The sequence below is a fragment of the Tachyglossus aculeatus genome, chromosome 1 (genome assembly GCF_015852505.1).
Source record: "Tachyglossus aculeatus isolate mTacAcu1 chromosome 1, mTacAcu1.pri, whole genome shotgun sequence".
Lineage (NCBI taxonomy): Eukaryota > Metazoa > Chordata > Mammalia > Monotremata > Tachyglossidae > Tachyglossus > Tachyglossus aculeatus.
The window spans coordinates 102,762,461-102,784,623 of record NC_052066.1 but is presented as its reverse complement, the minus strand read 5'-3'; the positions used below and the strand labels follow the sequence as shown (position 1 = coordinate 102,784,623).

General features: G+C 45.3%; 1 protein-coding gene across 2 annotated transcripts in view; it reads right to left on the bottom strand.

Moving 5' to 3' along the window:
• Positions 1-22,163, bottom strand: part of HPS3 (HPS3 biogenesis of lysosomal organelles complex 2 subunit 1) — a 67,741-nt gene that overhangs the window by 21,647 nt on the left and 23,931 nt on the right. For both annotated transcript variants that reach the window (XM_038772280.1, XM_038772371.1), the window contains exons 7-10: positions 14,722-14,876; positions 7,180-7,288; positions 4,400-4,581; positions 1,514-1,694 (exon numbers count right to left, since the gene is read on the bottom strand). In XM_038772280.1, coding sequence (XP_038628208.1) covers positions 1,514-1,694; positions 4,400-4,581; positions 7,180-7,288; positions 14,722-14,876 — 627 coding nt within the window. The remainder of the gene's footprint in view (positions 1-1,513; positions 1,695-4,399; positions 4,582-7,179; positions 7,289-14,721; positions 14,877-22,163) is intronic.

Genomic DNA, 22,163 nt, shown 5'->3' with positions numbered 1-22,163 from the left:
AAGCGGCAGAGCCGGTACTAGAACCCAGTTCCTTCTGAGTCCCAAGCCCGTGCTCCTACAGAAGCAGTGTGGTTCAGTGGAAAGAGCCCAGGCTTTGGAGTCAGAGGTCATGGGTTCGAATCCTGGCTCCGCCAGTTGTCAGCTGTGTGACTTTGGGCAAGTCACTTGACTTCTCTGGGCCTCAGTTCCCTCATCTGTAGAATGGGGATTAAGACTGTGAGCTCCCCGTGGGACAATCTGATCACCTTGTGGCCTCCCCAGTGCTTGGAACAGTGCTCTGCACATAGTAAGCACTTGAGCTCACCTCCTCCAGGAGGCCTTCCCAGACTGATCCCCCTCCTTCCTCTCCCTCTCCTCCCCCTCCGCCTTACTTCCTTCCCTTCTCCACAGCACCTGTATATATGTACATATGTTTGTACGTATTTATTACTCTATTTTATTTGTACATATTTATTCTATTTATTTTATTTTGCTAATATGTTTTGTTTTGTTCTCTGTCTCCCCCTTCTAGACTGTGAGCCCACTGTTGGGTAGGGACCGTCTCTATACGTTGCCAACTTGTACTTCCCAAGCGCTTAGTACAGTGCCCTGCACACAGTAAGCGCTCAATAAATAAATACGATTGAACGAACGAACAAGCCCATATCCTTGGTGCTATCCTTGACTCCTCTCTCTCATTCAACCCCCATATTCCATCCATCACCAAATCCTGTTGACCCCACCTTCACAACATTACTAAAATCCACCCTTTCCTCTCCAACCAAACTGCTACCACGTTAATACAATCACTCATCCTATTCCACCTGGATTACTGCATCAGCCTCCTTGCCGACCGCCCAGACTCCCGTCTCTCCCTGCTCTAGTCCAAACTTCACTATGCTGCCCGGATCATTTAACTACAAAAATGTTCAGGCCATGTCACTCGCTCCTCAAATAACTCCCGTGGTTGTCCATCCACCTCTGCATCAAACAGAAACTCCTCACCGTTGGCTTTAAAGCACTCAATCACCTTGCCCGCTCCTGCCTCCCCCTGCTACTCTCCTTTTACAACCCAGCCCACACACTTCGCTCCTCTGGTGCTAACCTTCTCACTGTGCCTCAATCTCACCTATCTTGCCACCGACCGCTAACCCACATCCTGTCTCTGGCCTGGAACGATCCAACAGACAATTACAGTCCCCTCCTTCAAAACCTAATTCAAGGCCTATTTCCTCCAAGAAGCCTTCCCAGACTCTTCTCCCACTCCCTTCTGCGTCACCGTGACTTGTTCCCTTTGTTCTTCCCCTCTCCCTGGCCCACAGCACTTATGTACATATCTGTAATTTATTTATTTGTACTGATGCCTGTCTCCCCCCTTCTAGATTGTAAGCGCATTGTGTGGAGGGAATGTGTCTGTTTATTGTTGTACTGTTCTCTTCCAAGCCCTTAGTTTAGTGCTCAATAAATACGATTGAATGAATGAATGAATGAAAGAAAATACAACCAAACTAGCCAAATGGAATGCTGCAGTTACCTCACTCAATTCCTCATCCAGGTCCTCAAAAAGAGAGTGATTTATGTAAAAGATAAAACCTCTCTCGTACTTCTGGGAATCACCTTCTGCTGTCGAGTCTATCCTATCCAGAACTTCAGCCATAGTTAGGCTGGACATCTTGTAATAAGGCAGGGCAAGATGGGAGTGCATAGAATCGAGCCTAAAAACAAGGAAAAAAATAATACATTCAAAGAGACGGTGGCTAACGCATAAAACTCGGATCCGAAGCCCATAATGATTACGGTTTTCTCCCCAAGGAGGTTTCCTGTGTCACACATACAACCTTAGGTGCCAACGAGATCTATAGATTTCCTTTTGACGCGATCCGGCATTAAAACATCTAATTTGGCTTAGGCTGATCTCAAGAGAAATAGTGAAATTATTTGTAGGGTTTCACCTGCACAGGAAGCTTCAAGTGCTCCAAAGAAATCAACGGGCCCTGGACACACCTTTCTTCTCCCCAAAGCCCCCAGATCCCACGTGGAGATGAAGCGATGGAGTCTAATAATAATAATAATGGCATTTGTTAAGCGCTTACTAGGTGCAAAGCACTGTTCTAAGCGCTGGGGAGGTTACAAGGTGATCAGGTTGTCCCACGTGGGGCTCATAGTCTTAACCCCCGTTTTACAAATGAGGTAACCGAGGCACAGAGAAGTCAGGTGACTTGCCCAAAGCCACACTGCTGACAAGCGGCAGAGCCGGGATTAGAACCCATGACCTCTGACTCCCAAGCCCGGGCTCTCTCCACTGAGCCACGCTGAATTCCTTCCCTCCCAGGGTTGCCAACTAATCACAAATGCACTCAGTTGTGGCCGCCCCATCTGCCTCTTTCGAAAGCTGGAAGACCCAGGATTGCCAATAGGTCTCGAAGCCCGGAAAAATGTTGTCACAGCTAGTATTAGAAGTAGCAATTGCACTTATTGAGTGCCCAGTGGATGCAATACACTGTACTTAGGTGCTGGGGAGGCACAAATCAAGCAAGTGACATATCCCCTGCCCATAATGAGAATATATGTTGCCAATTTGTACTTCCCAAGCACTTAGTACAGTGCTCTGCACATAGTAAGCGCTCAATAAATACGATTGATGATGATAATGAGAAGCAGCGTGGCCTAGTGGAAAAGGCATTAGCCTGCCAGTCAAAGAACCTTGCTTCTAATCTTGGCTCCACTACCTGTGCCAGTCTCCTCATTTGTAAAATAATAATGATGATGATGATGATGGTATTTGTTAAGCACTTACTATGTACCAAGCACTGTTCTAAGCGCTGGGGTAGATACAAGGTCATCAGGTTGTCCAACGTGGGGCTCACAGTCTTCATTCCCATTTTACAGATGAGGTAACTGAGGCACAGAGAAGTTAAGCGACTCTCCCAAAAGTCATACAGCTGACAAGTGGCGGAGCTGGAATTAGAACCCATGACCTCTGACTCCCAAGCCCGGGCTCTTTCCACTGAGCCACGCTGCTTCCCAAATGAGTTTTCAATACCTGCTCTCCTTCTCCGTCTTTTAGACTGTGAGCCCACTGTTGGGTAGGGACTGTCTCTATATGTTGCTAATGTGTACTTCCCAAGCGCTTAGTACAGTGCTCTGCACACAGTAAGCGCTCAATAAATACGATTGATGATGATGAGACGGTGAGCCTGCAATAATAATAATTGTTATTATTATTATTATGGCATTTTTTAAGCGCTTGCTTTGTGCCAGGCACTGTTCTAGGTGCTGGGGTAGATGCAAGATCATAAGATTGGACACAGTCCATGTCCCAAGTGGGGCTCACAGTTTTCATCCCCATTTTACAGATGAGGAAACTGAGGCACAGAGAAGTTCCTCTTGTGGGACAGGGATTGTCTAGCTGATTGTATTTACCGCATTGCTTATTATTACTATTATTATCGAGCTTATACTCCAATGGGAGGGACACACCCAACAATAGTTACAGAGTAATCAAAATATTCATTCATTCAATCGTATTTATTGAGCGCTTCCTGTGTGCAGAGCACTGTACTAAGCGCTTGGGAAGTACAAGTTGGCAAAATATGTAATTGAATGTACAATTGAATAATATATATGAGGAAATTCTCTGGAGAGGTATGAATAAGTGCATAAGCGTTGGGAGCTAGGTGGTGTGCTTGTATGGTTTGAGGTAACGGGAACCAATTGGAAAGCAGCATACTCTGGCGGTTAGAGTACGGGCCCCGGGAGTCAAAAGGACCTGGGTTCTAATCCTGCCTCTGCCATTCGTCTGTTATGTGACCTTGGGAAAGTCACTTCTCTTCTCTGGGCCTCAGCTAGCTCATCTGTAAAATGGAGATTAAAACCATGAGAGACATGTGGGACAAGGACTGTTTACATGGACGATGTCCAACCTGATTAAGCTGTACCTACCTCAGAGCTTAGCACAGTGCCTGGCACATAGTAAGCACTTAACAAATATCACAGTCACTATTACACTGAAGCAGCGCGGCTCAGTGGAAAGGAGCACAGGCTTTGGAGTCAGAGGTCATGAGTTCAAACCCCGGATCCACCAATTGTCAGCTGTGTGACTTTGGGCAAGTCACTTAACTTCTCTGGGCCTCAGTTACCTCATCTGTAAAATGGGGACTAAGACTGTGAGCCCCACATGGGACAACTTGATCACCTTGTAACCTCCCCAACGCTTAGAACAGTGCTTTGCACATAGTAAGTGCTTAATAAATGCCATCATTATTATTATTATTACCGCAATGTGAGAACCTTGTAAGCTTGCTGTGCACAGGAAATGTGTCTGCTAATTCCGAAGCACCCAAGTACAGTGTTCTGCGCGTAGTAAGTGCTCAATAAATACGACCAATTGGTTGATCCCGAACATTACAATTCCACGCACCTGCTGTAACAGTCTCCCAGATGTCCACAGCTGTCCCTGAATGCTTCCAGGAGTTTATCTCTCTCTCCTGAGTCTGTGAGGTAGGGATCCATAAGAGCGGCTCTTAGTAACAGATGGGCCTCGCTCAGCAGGTGGATGCAGCTCTGAGTTCTCCCGGTTTTATAAGTCTGACTGTAGTCTACCTAGAGTGGACGGCAGATAGTTGGACTATTGGAACATTGTCATTACGTGGTTCTCCCCGGATGACATCGTCTCCCCCAGCGCTCTCTCCTGAAGGAGCCTCATTCATTCATTCAATCGTATTTATTGAGTGCTTACTGTGTGCAGAGCACTGTACTAAGCTCATCTTCTCCCACGCCCCAAGACTCACTGGGAAAGGCAGAGGAGTCTGCTTTCTTCTTGCCCCTGGATACTGCTTTCAAACCATCAGACCCTCTCCCAGGCATCCTCTGTTTTCCCTTCCTTTGGAGTCCATAGTTGCACCTCTACCACCCACACCAGTTCCTGTCAGCTGTGTGACTTTGGGCAAGTCTCTTAACTTCTCTGGGCCTCAGTTACCTCATCTGGAAAATGGAGATTAAGACTGTGAGCCCTCCGTGGGTCAATCTGATCACCTTGTAACCTCCCCAGTGCTTAGAACAGTGCTTTGCACATAGTAAGCACTTAATAAATGCCATCATTATTATTGTATATATGTATATATGTTTGTACATATTTATTACTCTATTTATTTATGTATTTATTTTACTTGTACATATCTACTCTATTTTATTTTGTTAGTATGTTTGGTTTTGTTCTCTGTCTCCCCCTTCTAGACTGTGAGCCCACTGTTGGGTAGGGACTGTCTCTATACGTTGCCAACTTGTACTTCCCCAGTGCTTAGTACAGTGCCCTGCACACAGTAAGCACTCAATATGATTGATTGATTAATTATTGTTATTATTAGTCACAGTCATCTACCACCCCACATTCCCCTCCTCCAACTTCCTGATCCACTTTGATCCCTTTCTCCCATTCCCTCTCTCTCCATCCCTGAACTGATCCTCGGGGATGGCAATATCCACATGGATGTTTCCGATGACCTCCCCACTTCCTCTCACTCCCCAATTCCAACAATCTTCTGCTCCATCCCCACCTCACCCACTCACTGACTTGGATGCAGGCTTTGTCTCATCCTCTCTCATCATTGTAATAATAATAAAAATGATGGCATTTGTTAAGTGCTTACTATGTGTCAAACACTGTTCTAAGCGCTGAGGTAGATACAACCTAATCATTCATTCATTCAATCATATTTACTGAGCGCTTACTGTGTGCAGAGCACTGGACTAAGCCCTTGGGAAGTAGAAGTCGGCCACATATAGAGACGGTCCCTACCCAACAATGGGCTCACAGTCTAGAAGGGGATAATGATGACATTTATTAAGCGCTTACTATATGCTAAGCACTGTTCTACGCGCTGGGGGGATACAAGGTAATCAGCTTGTCCCACATGGGGCTCACAGTCTTAATCTCCATTTTACAGATGAGGTAACAGGCACAGAGAAGTAACTTTCCCAAAGTCACACAGCAGACAAGTGGCAGAGGTGGGATTAGAACCCACGACCTCTGACTCCCAAGCCCGGGCTCTTGCCACACAACACAGTCCCTGTCCCACATGACGCGCACAATCTTAATCCCCGTTTTACAGATGAGGTACCTGCTGACCATTGGCTTTAAAGCCCTCAATCAGCTTGCCCCATTCTACCTCACCTCACTAATCTACAACAGCCCAACCCACATACTCGGCTCCTCTAGCACCGGTTTAACTCAGTTATTGGGGATACATTGTTTGGTTTCCATTCCCTGCCATCTTTAGCTGGAGGCAATATAAACCCCAGTGAAAAACCTACCTTAGCTGGAGAGACAGACGTTCAGACCCCAGTGAAAAAACCTTCCCCATCTCTAGAGCAACCAAATCCCTGAAACGACACTCTGAAGAGCTTCCAGAGTGGCCGTTTATTCATTCATTCAATCGTATTTATTGAGCACTTACTGTGTGCAGAGCACTGTACTAAGCGCTTGGGAAGTACAAGTTGGCAACAGTCTAATGGACATATCTTTATACTCTGTTGTTTCCCCAACCTGCAATTTATTCTACCATCTTTCTCCACTTCTGAACTTAACAAATACCATTATTATTATTATTGTTAATCAATCAATGACCAGGAAGTGCTGAAGTGAAAATAGGGGAGCAGGGGCTGAGCGGAGTAGGTTGGGAGGTGAGAGATTAATCAGAGAAGGCCTCCTGGAGGAGGTAGGATTTCAAAAGGACCTTGAAAATGGGAGAACAATGGACTGCCAGATGTGAGGGGGGAGGAAGAGCCATTCATTCGTTCATTTATTTATTCAATCGTATTTATTGAGCACTTCCTGTGCTCAATAAGCTACTTGAGGGCAGAGGCTATGTCTCCTAACATAATTGCACTCTCCCAAGCACTTTTTTTTAATGGTATTTGTTAAGCGTTTACTGTTCATTCATTCAATCATGCAGAGCACTGCACTAAAGCGCTTGGGGGACGCTTTGGTGGTCTGGTCATCCCAGAGTGGGGAGTGAGTGCGAATCTCCGGACGCCAAGACTGTGTTGGTGGAGGTTCAGCGCTGCAACTGGCTGGGAGAGCTCCACCCCTCATGCCCCACATCCAGTTGTCCGGGGGCTTCACGGCTGTGACCACTGGACATGGATTCCCAGAAAAGCCAGATAATTAGGTAAAGGGGAAAACTGGGAGCTGAAAAGTACCATTTCTCTGTAAAGTTGAATAGTTGAAACAGTATCCACAATATACAAATTCCACCCAGTTTCAGTCACAGGAGGCGTCCTGATTTTAACACTGTCACCTTTCCGGGACCTGAAGTAAAGCAAAATAGTCAGTGTTACATAGACCCTGTTAATGTCAAGCCCTTAGAACAGTGCTCTGTGCACAATTACAGTAAATACCATTGACTATTCATTCATTCAATCGTATTTATTGAGCGCTTACTGTGTGCAGAGCACTGTACTAAGTGCTTGGGAAGTACAAGTTGGCAACATATAGAGACGGCCCCTGCCCAACAACGGGCTCACAGTCTAGAAGGGGGAGACAGACAACAAAACAAAACATATGGACAGGTGTCAAGTCATCAGAATAAATAGAAGTAAAGCTAGATAATTAATGTTGATCATTTTACTGGTAAAAATATCAACAATTTTAGAATGGACTAAAACTAAATCAATTAAAAACGGCATTTGTTAAGCACTCACTGTGCGGCAGACAGTGTTCTAAGCACTGGGGTAATCAGGTTGGACACAGTCCCTGTCCCTGTCCCACCTGTCTACATGTTTTGTATTGTTGTCTGTCTCCCCCTTCTAGACTGTGAGCCCGTTGTTGGGTAGGGACCGTCTCTATATGTTGCCGACTTGTACTTCCCAAGCGCTTAGTACAGTGCTCTGCACACAGTAAGCGCTCAATAAATACGATTGAATGAATGAATGAATGAATCTGGGGCTCATAGTCTTAAACTACAAAAACAGTTTAAGTCTTAAACTCAGATGAGGTAACTGAGGAACAGAGAAGTTAAGAGACTTTCTCAAGGTCCTACAGTTGACACAACGATGGAGCCAGGATTAGAACCCAGGATTAGCCAGGGTTGAGAAGCAGCGTGGCTCAGTGGAAAGAGCCCGGGCTTTGGAGTCAGAGGTCATGGGTTCAAACCCCGGCTCCGCCAATTGTCAGCTGTGTGACTTTGGGCAAGTCACTTCACTTCTCTGTGCCTGTTACCTCATCTGGAAAATGGGGAAGAAGGTTGTGAGCCCCCCGTGGGACATCCTGATCACCTTGTAACCTCCCCAGCGCTTAGAACAGTGCTTTGCACATAGTAAGCGCTTAATAAATGCCATTATTATTATCATTATTATTATCATTAACCCACAACCTCTGACTCCTGGGCTGTATCTACTAGACCACCCTGCTTCTCTGTTCTCCATGTTTTAAGTGTTGTAATAATATTAATGATGATGATGATGATAATTAATAATAATAGTATCTGTGATGAGAAGCAGCATAGCTCAATGGAAAGAGCACAGGCTTTGGAGTCAGAGGTCATGGGCTCAAATCCCGGCTCTGCCAACTGTCAGCTGTGTGACTTTGGGCAAGTCATTTACCTTCTCTGTTCCTCAGTTACCACATCTGTAAAATGGGGATTAAGGCTCTGAGCCCTCCGTGGAACAACCTGATCACCTTGTAACCTCCCCAGCGCTTAGAACAGTGCTTTTAACATAGTAAGCGCTTAATGCCATTATTATTATTATTACCAGGCACTGTACTAAGCGCTAGGGTAGATTCAAGCTAATCAGGTTGGACACAGTCCCTGTTCCACATGGAGCTCACAGTTTTAATCCCCATTTTACAGATGAGGCAACAGGCACGAGAAGTGAAGTGACTTGCCCAAGGTCACACAGCAGATGTGGCAGATCTGGATTAGAAGCGTGGCTCAGTGGAAAGAGCACGGGTTTGGGAGTCAGAGGTCATAGGTTCAAATCCCGGCTCCGCCACTTGTCTGCTGTGTGACTTTGGGCAAGTCACTTCACTTCTCTGTGCCTCAGTTACCTCATCTGTAAAATGGGGATTAAGACTGTGAGCCCCACATGGGACAACCTGATCACCTTATATCCTCCCCAGCACTTAGAACAGTGCTTTGCGCATAGTAAGCGCTTAACAAATGCCATCATTATCATCATCATCATCATCAATCGTATTTATTGAGCGCTTACTATGTGCAGAGCACTGTACTAAGCACTTGGGTAGTACAAATTGGCAACATATAGAGACAGTCCCTACCCAACAGTGGGCTCACAGTCTAAAAGGGGGAGACAGAGAACAAAACCAAATATACTAACAACATAAAATAAATAGAATAGATATGTACAAGTAAAATAAATAAATAAATAAAGAGTAATAAATCTGTACAAACATATCTACATATATACAGGTGCTGTGGGGAAGGGAAGGAGGTAAGATGGGGGGAGGGAGAGGGGGACAAGGGGGAGAGGAAGGAAGGGGCTCAGTCTGGGAAGGCCTCCTGGAGGAGGTGAGCTCTCAGTAGGGCCTTGAAGGGAGGCCCTTGAAGGGATTTGAACCCGTGACCTCTGACTCCAAAGCCCGTGCTCTTTCCATTGAGCCACGCTGCTTCTTTTCACAGATACTATTATCATCATCATCATTAATATTATCATTATTATTATTAGAACACAGATCCTTCTGACTCCGAGGCCTATACTTTTTATCTATATCCTTGCTTCCAAGGGAAATTTGTCCAAAAAACAGTTTTGTTGGGATCATGGGGAAAATTGCTGGTGAACTCTAAAAAGCTGATAAGTGTGGGATAATTGTATGGCCCATTAGGGTAAGGTGATTGAGTGCTTCAATACCAATGGTGAGAAGCTTCTGTTTGATGTGGGTGTAAATGTGGAACCACTGGAGGTTCTGAGGAATGAGGAAACATAGGTGCTTTTTTTTTGATAAAAATGATCCGAGCCACAGGGTGAAGTATAAACTAGAGTCTTTTAGACTGTGAGCCCACTGTTGGGTAGAGACTGTCTCTATATGTTGCCATCTTGTACTTCCCAAGCGTTTAGTACAGTGCTCTGCACACAGTAAGTGCTCAATAAATACGATTGATTGATTGATTGATAGAGTGGGGAGAGACAGGTGGCAGGAAGGTCCGCAAAGAGGCTTGCAGAGTAGTCAAGGCTCTTGACTTGAAATGAAATGAATCCAAAATGACCATGATTTCTAGACTGTGAGCCCACTGTTGGGCAGGGATTGTCTCTGTTGCTGAACTGTACTTTCCAAGCGGTTAGTACAGTGCTCTGCACACAGTAAGCGCTCAGTGAATACGACTGAATGAATACAACATCAGCTATAACGTTCCATTAGCTTAAAACAAGACTTCAGTACAGTGTACTGTGATCAGTGGGTTCTCAATCAACATTATTATTACCACTAGCACTACTACTAATTAATCAATCGTATTTATTGCGCACTTACTGTGTGCAGAGCACTGAACTAAGCGCTTGGGAAGTACAAGTTGGCAACATACAGAGACAGTCCCTACCCAACAGTGGGCTCACAGTCTAAAAGGGGGAGACAGACAACAAAACCAAACATACTAACAAAATAAAATAAATAGAATAGATATGTACAAGTAAAATAGAGTAATAAATATGTACAAACATATATACAGGTGCTGTGGGGAAGGGAAGGAGGTAAGATGGGGGGATGGAGAAGGTGACGAGGGGGAGAGGAAGGAAGGGGCTGAGTGTGGGAAGGCCTCCTGGAGGAGGTGAGCTCTCAGTAGGGCCTTGAGAGTAGTAGTACTACTACTACTGTGAGCTCGCTGAGGGCAGGGAACGGGCCTACCAACTCCGGTATATTGTACTCTCCCAAGTGCTTAGTACAGTGCTCCGCGCACGGCAAGCATTCAATAAATACGATTGATTGAAAAAAAATACGACTGATTAAGGAGACGAGCAGCCAACAGATTCGCACCATTCCTTGCCACTAAATCAGAGCCGCCTCGAGGGTCGTGAAGGAGTTGGGGCGGCCGTGTCTGTTTGTTGTTATAGTGTACTCTCCCGAGCGCTTAGTCCAGTGCTCTGCACACAGTAAGCGCTCAATAAATACGGTCAAATGAATGAACGTGAGGCTCCCCCTTCCCCATTTCCCTCTTCATCCAAAGCAAAAGGGTTCTGCCCAGGCCATGTGGAGAGGAGAGGAGTGGTAGCCAAGGGGGCTAAAGAGGAGCCCAGAAGAACCAGAGCAGCTGCTAACTTGAATCAGGGTGACTGCCCCAGGCTCTTCTTTTGGAAGACAAAGCAGGGCCCCTCTCCCCGCTGATGAGGCTCGCGCCTTTCCTGGCCCCACTCACAACTTCATTTCTTGGCATTTTCCTTTCGCATAAAAATGGGATTCTTAGATTAAGACTTGGCCTGTGCAAGCATTTCAGCCGCTCAGCACTTCGGTTGCCTCCAGAAGTCAATTTACTCTACGGTTTTATTGCAGGGGAAATCAGAATTGCATTCAAAGGGCAGTTTAAATCACGGAATTGCACAGGTGCTCTTGCAGCAGTAAGTCAGACTGCCTCAGTGGAAAGAGCATGGGCTTGGGGAGGCAGAGGATCTGGGTTCTGATTCTGTTCTGCCCCTTGCCTGCTGTGTGATGTCGGGCAATCACTTAAATTCTCTGGGCCTCAGTTTCCTCATCTGTAAAATGAGGATTCAATACCCGCTCTCCCATCTTAGACTGTGACCTCCATGTGGGACAAAAAGTGTGTCCAACCTAATTGTCTTGTATCATCATCATCAATCGCATTTATTGAGCGCTTACTGTGTGCAGAGCACTGTACTAAGCGCTAGGGAAGTACAAGTTGGCAACACTGGTATCTAGCCCAGGGCTTGGCACATAACAAATATAACACATTATTATTACTATTATGACTAATTAGACTGCAGGGGTGGAATGTGATGTGAATGCCAGTGACACATTTAAATCATTCTACTTTGAAGCAGGCCTGAATGTCCTGGTCGAAGTCCCGACTTGCAACCTAGGCAAGGAACACCTTCTTCCAGCAATGTCTCCAAATGTGCTTGGAAAAGAGACAAAAGGTGAAAAAAATCAAGTACTGTAATAAGAAAACTAGAGCAAATCATTTGATCCTACTGAGACTATTTAGGAGGTTCACACAGGTTCAGCGGCCCTCAATTGTCGGGTGCATGTCTGTCACAGTTCTTATTTTATAAAAAAAGAACTGAGACGTCAGAGTCCTGTTAATGACCTAGTAGTAATTAATCACAGCAGTAATATGTGTTGAGCACTTGCCAAGAGCAATACTCTGTACAAGGTTTGGGAAAGAACAACAGAAACTTAAGCCACATTCCTGGAGAAGAAGAAGAAGGAAGGAGGAGGAGGAAGGACGAAGGAGGAAAGAGGAAGGAGGAGGAGGAGGAGGAGGCGGGTGGCCTAGTGGAAAAACCATAAGCCTGGGAGTCAGAGGAACTGGTTCTAACCCTGGCTCTGCCACTTGTCTGCTGTGTGACCTCGGGCAAATCACTTGACTTCTCTGTGCCTCAGTTACCTCATCTGTAAAGTGGGGGTTGAGACTGTGAGCTCCACGTGGGACTTGGTCCAACCTGATTAGCTTGTATCTACCCTAGCATTTAGTACAGTGCCTGACACATAGTAAGTTATTAACAAACACAATGAAAATAAATGGCAGAGGCAGGCATAAAAATATTTACGAAGAGAGTGATCAGAATAAATCATTGAATATACAGTTGAATATACACACAATAATTGAATACACACACACATATACATATAAACAAATGCTGAGGATAGGTACAATACAGATATAGTAGAAGTAGCTATTGGGTTGAGATGCAGTGTTACCTAGTGGATAGAACATGGGTCTGAGATTCAGAGGAACTGGGTTCTAATCCTGTCTCTGCTACTTTCATTCATTCATTCATTCATTCAATCGGATTTATTTAGCGCTTACTGTGTGCAGAGCACTGTACTAAGCGCTTGGGAAGTACAAGGTGGCGACATATAGAGACGGTCCCTACCCAACAACAGGCTCACAGTCTAGAAGGGGGAGCCCGCTGTGCTACCTTGGGCAAGTCCCTTAACTTCTCTGCGCCGCAGTTTCCTCATCTTTAACCTCATCTTGCCAACTTGTACTTCCCAAGCGCTTAGTACAGTGCTCTGCACACAGTAAGCACTCAATAAATACGATTGACTGACTGATTTAAAATGGGGATTCAACACCTATTCTTTCTTCTACTTAGACTGTGAACCTCACGTGGGACAGAGACTTCCAAACTGATTATCTTGTGTCTACCCCAGCATTTATTACAATGTTTTGGGACATAGTTAAGTGCTTAACAAATACCACAATGATCACCGTAAGCTCGTTCTTGGAAAGGAATGTCACTGCTATTTGTTGTGTTGTAGTCTCCCAAGCACTTAGTTCAGTGCTCCGCACACAATAAGCACTCAATAAATATGACTGCATGAATTATTACCCAATCAGTGATGTTGGGAATGAATCGGGGATCAAGGATTAGAGGAGGAGGAACTTTAGGAGGGCTGTGAACATGGGGAGAGCTGGTGTCTGTGGGATGTGGGCAGGAAGGAGGTTCCAGGCAGGGGAAACAACATCAGTGAGGGGAAGGAGGTGTGAGAGCCGAGGGTGACTTCTTGTTGTGGGTAGGGAATGGATCTACCAACTCTGTTGTAATGTGCTCTCCCAAGCACTTAGTACAGTGTTTGGCACACGGTAAGCACTCAATAAATACTGCTGATAATAATAATAATAATAATAATAATGGCATTTATTGGGCACTTACTATGTGCAAAGCACTTTTCTAAGCACAGGGGAGGTTACAAGGTGATCACGTTGTCCCGCGGGGGGCTCACAGTCTTAATCCCCATTTTACAGGTGAGGTAACTGAGGCCCAGAGAAGTTAAGTGACTTGCCTAAAGTCACCCAGCTGACAATTGGCAGAGCTGGGATTTGAACCCATGACCTCTGACTCCAAAGCCCGGGCTCTTTTCCACTGAGCCACGCTGCTTCTCCAACGTGCTGATGAGAACTCCCGGTTCCAGTGCTTGGTACACTGTGGCTTCCTGGCAAGACAACATGATTGGAAATCAGAAGACATGGGTTCTAATCCCAGCTCTGCCACTTGTCTGCTGGGTGACCCTGGGCAAGTCACTTCACTTCTCTGTGCCTCAGTGGCCTCATCTGTAAAATTGGGATTAAGATGTGAGCCCCACGTGGGACAACCTGATTACCTTGCATCTACCCCAGTGCTTAGAAGGGTGCTTGGCACATAGTAAGTGCTTAACAAATACCATATTTATTATTATTATTATAGTCCTGGACTGTGAGCCCACTGTTGGGTAGGGACTGACTCTATATGTTGCCAATTTGTACTTCCCAAGCGCTTAGTACAGTGCTCTGCACATAGTAAGCGCTCAATAAATACGATTGATGATGATAGTGAGCACTTACTACCAGTACTATTACTATTTATTATTACCAGTTTTGAAGCTATTAATATGAGGCTTTAAAGAGTTTAACTTAATACCCTTCCCTCTGCTTCTCCCCCATTAACAGGGAAGATGCCCAACAGCTACCCAAGATGAGCAAACACATAACTGAAATTTGAACATAAATACGACACAACTCTAATCCCATAGCAACCATAGGGGAAGCTGATTTTCCTTGAACGCGTGCTTACGGTAGCCGCTTGGATGATTTTCTTCTTTCCGTAATATCCTCAGAATCTGCCTTGGTCAACAGGATCACATGATTTTTAAAGTGAGAAATTGCTTTCAGCCCTATAAAGAGCTGCATTCTTAATACACAAACATCCAGACTAACAGGGGGACAAGCCTAAAACAGAAAAAAAAAAATTTAACAGTTTAGTGTAGGTGATTTACATATATTCATTAGATTTCAGATCTAATGCATTTGAGAAGCAGCGTGGCTTAGTGAAAGGAGCACGGGCTTTGGAGTCCAAGGTTCTGAGTTCTAATCCCAACTCCACCACTTGTCAGCTGTGTGACTTTGGATAAGTCACTTAACTTCTCTGTGCCTCAGTTACCTCATCTGGAACTTGGGGATGAAGACTGTGAGCCCCATGTGGGACAACCTGACTACCTTGTATCTCCCCCAGCGCTTAGAACAGTGCTTGGCACATAGTAAGCACTTAACAAATACCATCAGTATTACTCAAATCCTGGTCTGGGTTTAGACTAACCCTTCTGAAATTCAGAAAACAAAACAAAACAAAAAAAAACACAACTTTGCATACGGACTCAGTTTTTCAAACATCTTTTCTTGAATATCTCTGTTTGCTCAACTGAGCCAGAAATTTTGCTACTGGTTTTCTGAACATGTCTAAAGACTTACATTTAAAAACCAAAAAAAGGACACATGCAAACAGGTGATCCTCTCGGTGATTAACACCATTTGATGAATAACAGCATGAGCCATGGTTTCACTCTAATTGTGATATTCATTAAGCTCTTCCTATGTGCCAGGCACTGTACTAAATGCTGGGGTAGATACAAGATAATCGGGTTGGACATAGTCCCTGTTCCACATAGGGCTCCCAGTCTCAATCTCCATCCCTCAATCCCCAGGGAACTGAGGCACAGAGAAGTGAAGTGACTTGCTCAGGGTCACACAGCAGACAAGGGGCGGAGTCAGGATTGGAATCCAGGTCCTTCGGACTCCCAGGCCTGTCCTCTATACACCTTTTAAGGGAAGAAACTGATTTTTGCTTCTTGCTTCTCTAGCAAATTATCCAAGTGCTTAGTAATAATAATAATTTCTTTTGTTAAGTGCTTACTATGGGCATAGCACTGTTCTAAGCACTGGGGAGGATACAAGGTGATCAAGTTGTCCCACGTGGGGCTCACAGTCTTAATCCCCATTTTACAGATGAGGGAACTGAGGCCCAGAGAAGTGAAGTGACTTGCCCAAAGTCACACGGCTGACAAGTGGCGGAGCCGGGATTAGAACCCATGACCTCTGGCTCCCAAGCCTGGGCTCTTTCCACTGAGCCACGCTGCTTCTCCTACTCTACAAAGAGTAGACATTCAATCAATAGTGTAGATTCTGACCCAAAGTGGACACCAACAGTATAGACCCAATTTGAAGAACAGATACAAAAAGTCACTAAATATTGCCTTCAGAATTTTCTGATTTCTTATTGCATGTCACCTTATAGGCAATGTTACATAACTCAATATCCAGAATATATATATATATCATCATCATCATCATCATCAATCATATTTATTGAGCGCTTACTGTGTGCAGAGCACTGTACTAAGCGCTTGGGAAGTACAAGTTGGCAACATATAGAGACAGTCCCTACCCAATAGTGGGCTCACAGTCTAAAACACAGTCTAATATCCCCAATAGAACACTCTTTAGTTAACATATTTTCATTATAGCATTAGTAAATTTAATAATAATAATAATGGTATTTATTAAGCACTTACTATGTGCGAAGCACTGTTCTATATGTGCTGGGGTAGATACAAGGTAATCAAGTTGTCCCAGGTGGGGCTCACAGTCTTAATCCTCATTTTACAGATGAGGTAACTGCGGCACAGAGAAGTTAAGTGACATGCCCAAAGTCACAAAGCTGACAAGTGGCAGAGCCGGGATTAGAACCCATGACCTCTGACTCTCAAGCCCGAGCTCTTTCCACTAAACCACGCAACATTCGTATTTCTTAGAGCACTCCCTTCCTCAGCATTCCCAGCTCTGCCGCTTGTCTGTTGTGTGACCTTAGGCAAGTCACTTCACTTCTCTGTGCCTCAGTTACCTCATCTGTAAAATGGGGATTAAGACTGTGAGTCCCACATGGGACAGGGACTATGTCCAACTTGATTTGCTTGTATCCACTCCAGTGCTTAGTACAGTGCCTGGCACATAGTAAGCGCTTAATACCATCATTATTATTATTATAACGTTCTGGTTCTGAAGTCTACAAAGTTGAATTTAGCTCAAACAGCTCCCTCCCATCAGTCTCCTAACCTTTATTGACTTGAGGGACTAAAAGCCCATTTCAATAATGTTAGTTCTGCTTTGGCATTAAATAAATAATGAATTTAGATATTGCCTCAGCCCAAGGTATCTTCCTGATGAATATCATCATCATCAATCGTATTTATTGAGTGCTTACTATGTGCAGAGCACTGTACTAAGCGCTTGGGAAGTACAAATTGGCAACGTATAGAGACAGTCCCTACCCAACAGTGGGCTCACAGTCTATAAGGGGAAGACAGAGAACAAAACCAAACATACTAACAAAATAAAATAAATAGAATAGATATGTACAAGTAAAATAGAAGGCACAACCTTGAAATAACCCAAAGTGCTGCAGCCCAGAAAAAGTCATTCCTTTCTCTTCCCTCTCCCTGCAGCCCCGCCTGAATAATAATAATAATAATGATAATGATGGTATTTGTTAAGCGCTTACTACGTGCAAAGCACTGTTCTAAGCGCTGGGGAGGTTACAAGGTGATCAGGTTGTCCCATGGAGGGGCTCACAGCCTTAATCCCCATTTTACAGATGAGGTAATTGAGGCCCAGAGAAGTTAAGTGACTTGCCCAAAGTCACACAGATGACAAGCAGCGGAGCCGGGATTTGAACCCATGACCTCTGACTCCAAAGCCCAGGCTCTTTCCACTGAGCCACGCTGCTTCTCTAGAGTGCAGACGCAGGACAGGTGTGGCTGTCCGACACCTTGGTGACAATAACCCAGATTTATTAACAGCTGCCCGCCTTTACATCAACCCAGTTCTCTGTTTCTCCCTCAACACTGGCCTCTTCACTCTCAAGGACCGAAGGATCTACATTAGAGAAGCAGCGTGGCTCAGTGGAAAAGAGCTCGGGCTCTGGAGTCAGAGGTCATGGGTTCAAACCCCCGCTCCGCCAATTGTCAGCTGTGTGACTTTGGGCAAGTCACTTAATTTCTCTGTGCCTCAGTTACCTCATCTGTAAAATGGGGATTAAGACTGTGAGCCCCATGTGGGACAACCTGATCACCTTGGAACCTCCCCAGCGCTTACAACAGTGCTCTGCACAAAGTAAGCGCTTAATAAATGCCATCATTAAGAGCCCGGGCTTGGGAGTCAGAGGCCGTGGGTTCTAATCCCAGCTCAGCCGCTTGTCAGCTGTGTGATTTTGGGCAAGTCACTTCACTTCTCTGGGCCTCAGTTACCTCTTCTGTAATACGGAGATTAAGACTGTGAGCCCCACGTGGGACAACCTGATTACCTTGTATCTAGCCCGGCGCTTAGAACGGTGCTTGGCCCATAACAAGCGCTTAACGAATACCATCATTATTATACAATTCAGGAAATCAATCAGGGAACCACTGGACGAAGCAGCTATTGCTGTTGACAACCTCAACTACAACTTACACTCCTGTGACTTTACCAAATCCCCTCAATCCCCTCCCTCCAATCAGTCCATCCCTGCCTCCCTTTCCCAGCCCCCCTCCCCCATCCCTGTTATCTTGCCCCAGCACAGTCCCACATCCCCCTCCCTCCCACCAGCCCCCATCAGGTCACTTCCATCCAACCCCTCCCCACCCCACGGGTAGGGTAGGGACTGTCTCTATATGTTGCCAATTTGTACTTCCCAAGCGCTTAGTACAGTGCTCTGCACATAGTAAGCGCTCAATAAATACGATTAATGATGATGATGATGATCCCTCCTCCCACACTCTCCGCCAAGTGTGGCCTGTGGAACCCCTGCTCCATCGTGGGAAAGCTTCCTTCCACCCTTTACCTGCTCCTGATCCAATCATTGCTCCCCTTCACCATCACTGAAATCTGGCTCTCCAGTCTCCCCTGTGGCTCTCTAGAAGGGGTCTTATCTTCTCCCATTCCCCCAGACTCACTGGGAAAGGGGGAGGAGTCAGTGTCCTTCTTGCTACCCAGTGCCTCTTTCCCACCATTCCACCTCCCCCATCCCACCTCCCCCATCCCTCTCTTTTCCTTCCTCTGAAGCCCATATCATCCATCTCTACCACCCACTCCAGTTATTAGTTATGGCCACCTACCACTTTTCAAACCATTTCGATCCCTTTCTCACACATTCCTTCTCTCTTTCTCCATTCCTACGTCCCCAAGGATTTCAATATCCAGCGTGGCATTCCTGTCCACATTTCTTCTGCCTGCTTTCCATCACTCCTGCACTCCACTCCACCACACCTCACCCACTCAGACACCTTGTCATCTCTAGTCACTGTACAACCTTGCCCCTCACCAACCCTGAAATCCCTCTATTCGACCACAACCTCCTCACCTGCCTTCTCTCCCACAACCCCGCTCCGTGCAGATCTGTCCTGTTCTCCCACAGAGACCTCCGATCTTTTGAGTTCATCCAATTTTCTCAAGTCATCAAGACCCACCTAGTCTCCATACCCAAACTCCCTTCCCTTGATGACCAACTGACACCCTCAACACCACCCTCTCTACTAAACTCAACTCACTCACTTCCCTATCCCTCTGTCGATCTCATATCACTAACGCACAGTCCTGGATCGCCTCCACAATCTGCAGTGCTCTGTTGGCAGAAATTCAGATATCAGGCCAACTTCGATCACCTCAAGTTCACCTTTGCCTGCTTTAATTCTGCCCTCTCTTCTGCCTGGAAGCATAATTTCTCCATCCTTATTGACTCCCATGCTCACTGTCCTTTCCAGTTGTTCCAAACATTTAATTCGCTCCTCGAATCCCCTGTTCCCCTCGTTCCTCCCATCTCTTACTCCTAATGACCTGGTAACGTATTTTATTGGGAAAATAGAAGCCAGCAGTCACGATCTCCATAAAATCTCTCCTACTCCTTTCTAGTCCCTCTCTCTTCTTCTTCAACTCCCCCATATTTCCCAGCAGTATATCCAACGGAGATTTCCTGCATCCTCTCAAAATCCACCCCCTCCTCCTACCTCCAACTCCATCCTTTCATAACTTATCGAAGCACTTGCCCCCTCCCTTTCCCCGTCTCATACAGCCATCAGGTGGAAACCCTTCACTTTCCAATGGCTTCTTCCCCAGTGCTTTGAAACAAGCCCATGTCTCCCCATCCTAGAAAAAAAAACGCCCTCCTTTAACTCCATGCCTCCCTCAAGTGGAAAAGAGCACGGACTTTGGAGTCAGAGGTCATGGGTTCAAATCCTGTTCCACCAACTGTCAGCTGTGTGACTTTGGGCAAGTCACTTCACTTCTCTGGGCCTCAGTTCCCTCATCTGTAAAATGGGGATTGAGACTGTGAGCCCCCCCCGTGGGACAACCTGATCACCTTGTAACCTCCCCCACGCTTAGAACAGTGCTTTGCACATAGTAAGCGCTTAATAAATGCCACCGTTACTATTATTATATTCCTTGCCCACAGTGATCTTATAGTCTCTCAGGACTGCATCTCATCCATTGTTGAGGGGAGCAGCATGATGTAGTGGACACAGCACGGGCCTGGGGAGTTGGAAGGTCATGGATTCTAATCCCGGCTCCGCCACTTGTCTGCTGTGAGACCCTGGGCAAGTCATTTCACTTCTTTGGGCCTCAGTTATCTCTTCTGTAAAATGGGTATTGAGATTGTGAGTGCCACATGGGAAAAGGATTGTGACCAACTCAATTTGCTTGCATCCACCCCAGCGCTTAGTACAGTGCCTGGCACTAAGCACTTAAATATCATCATTCTTCTTATTATTATTATTTCTTACGGAAGAGTCCATATCTATCTTGCCACTGACCCCTTTCCCATATTCATTCATTCATTTAATCATATTTATTGAGCGCTTACTCTGTGTAGAGCACTGTACTAAGCACTTGGGAAGTCCAAGTTGGCAACATATAGAGACGGTCCCTACCCAATAGCGGGCTCACAGTCTAGAAGGGGGAGACAGACAACAAAACATATTAACAAAATAAAATAAATAGAATAGTAAATATGTACAAGATCCTGCCGCTTTCTTGGAACTCCCTTCCCATCCCATGACCACCACTCTTTCCACTTTCAAAGCCTTATGAATGTCACGTTTCCTCCAAAGAGGTTTTCCCCAATTAAGCTCTCTTTTTGCTGGCTTTCTCTTCCGTGTTGTCTATGCATTTGGATCTGACACTTTGGGGCATTAGAAATTCCCCCCACCCCCATCCCCACAGCACTTATTAAATCTGTCTCCCCCTCTAGAATGCAATCTCCTTGCGGGCAAGGAACGTGTCTACCGACTCGGTTGTACCGTACTCTCTCAAGTGCTTAGACCAGTGCTCTGCACACAGTAAGTGCTCAATAAGAGAAGCAGAATGGCCTAGGAGTCAGAAGGACCAGCGTCCTATTCCTGGCCCTGCCACTTGTCTGCTGTATGACCTTAGGCAAGTCACTTCATTTCTCTGTGCCTCAGTTACCTGATCTGCAAAATGGGGATTAAGACTGTGAGCCCCATGTGGGACATGGATTGTGTTCAACCCAATTACACTTCACCTACCCCAGTGTTATGAACAGTGCCTGGAAAATAGTAAATGCTTAACAAGTACCATAAAAAATAAATACCAATATTGATTGATAGTTCTTGTTTTTATTACCATTTTTAATGTAATTGTATTGCTTTGGGCAATTTTTTAAGCCTTGGGAATGCATGCACACACTTCACATTATTTCCTATGGGAAACACTCTTTCATTTGACTCTGTTTTCATGGAACCAAGTACGAGTGCTAACCAGTTTGTCCTCGGTTGCATCTGCCTAAGCTGATCTCAATTGTGGACGATTGCATATTTAGTGTGTTTGCAAATCTACTCGGGAATATGCTAAAAAATGCACATGTTGGTGACCAATATCTATTCGCTCATTTTATAAAATTCTCCCTCCACTTCTCCCTTCACATTTAAGGTACAGAATGCTTATTCACTACCATAATACCATAATAAATACTATTTATTTATTTATTCATTTTACTTATACATACCTATTCTATTTATTTTATTTTGTTAGTATGTTTGGTTTTGTTCTCTGTCTCCCCCTTTTAGACTGTAGGGACTGTCTCTATATGTTGCCAACTTGTACTTCCCAAGCGCTTAGTACAGTGCTCTGCACCCAGTAAGCGCTCAATAAATACAATTGATTGATTGATAATACATAAAATTGAAGTCAGAA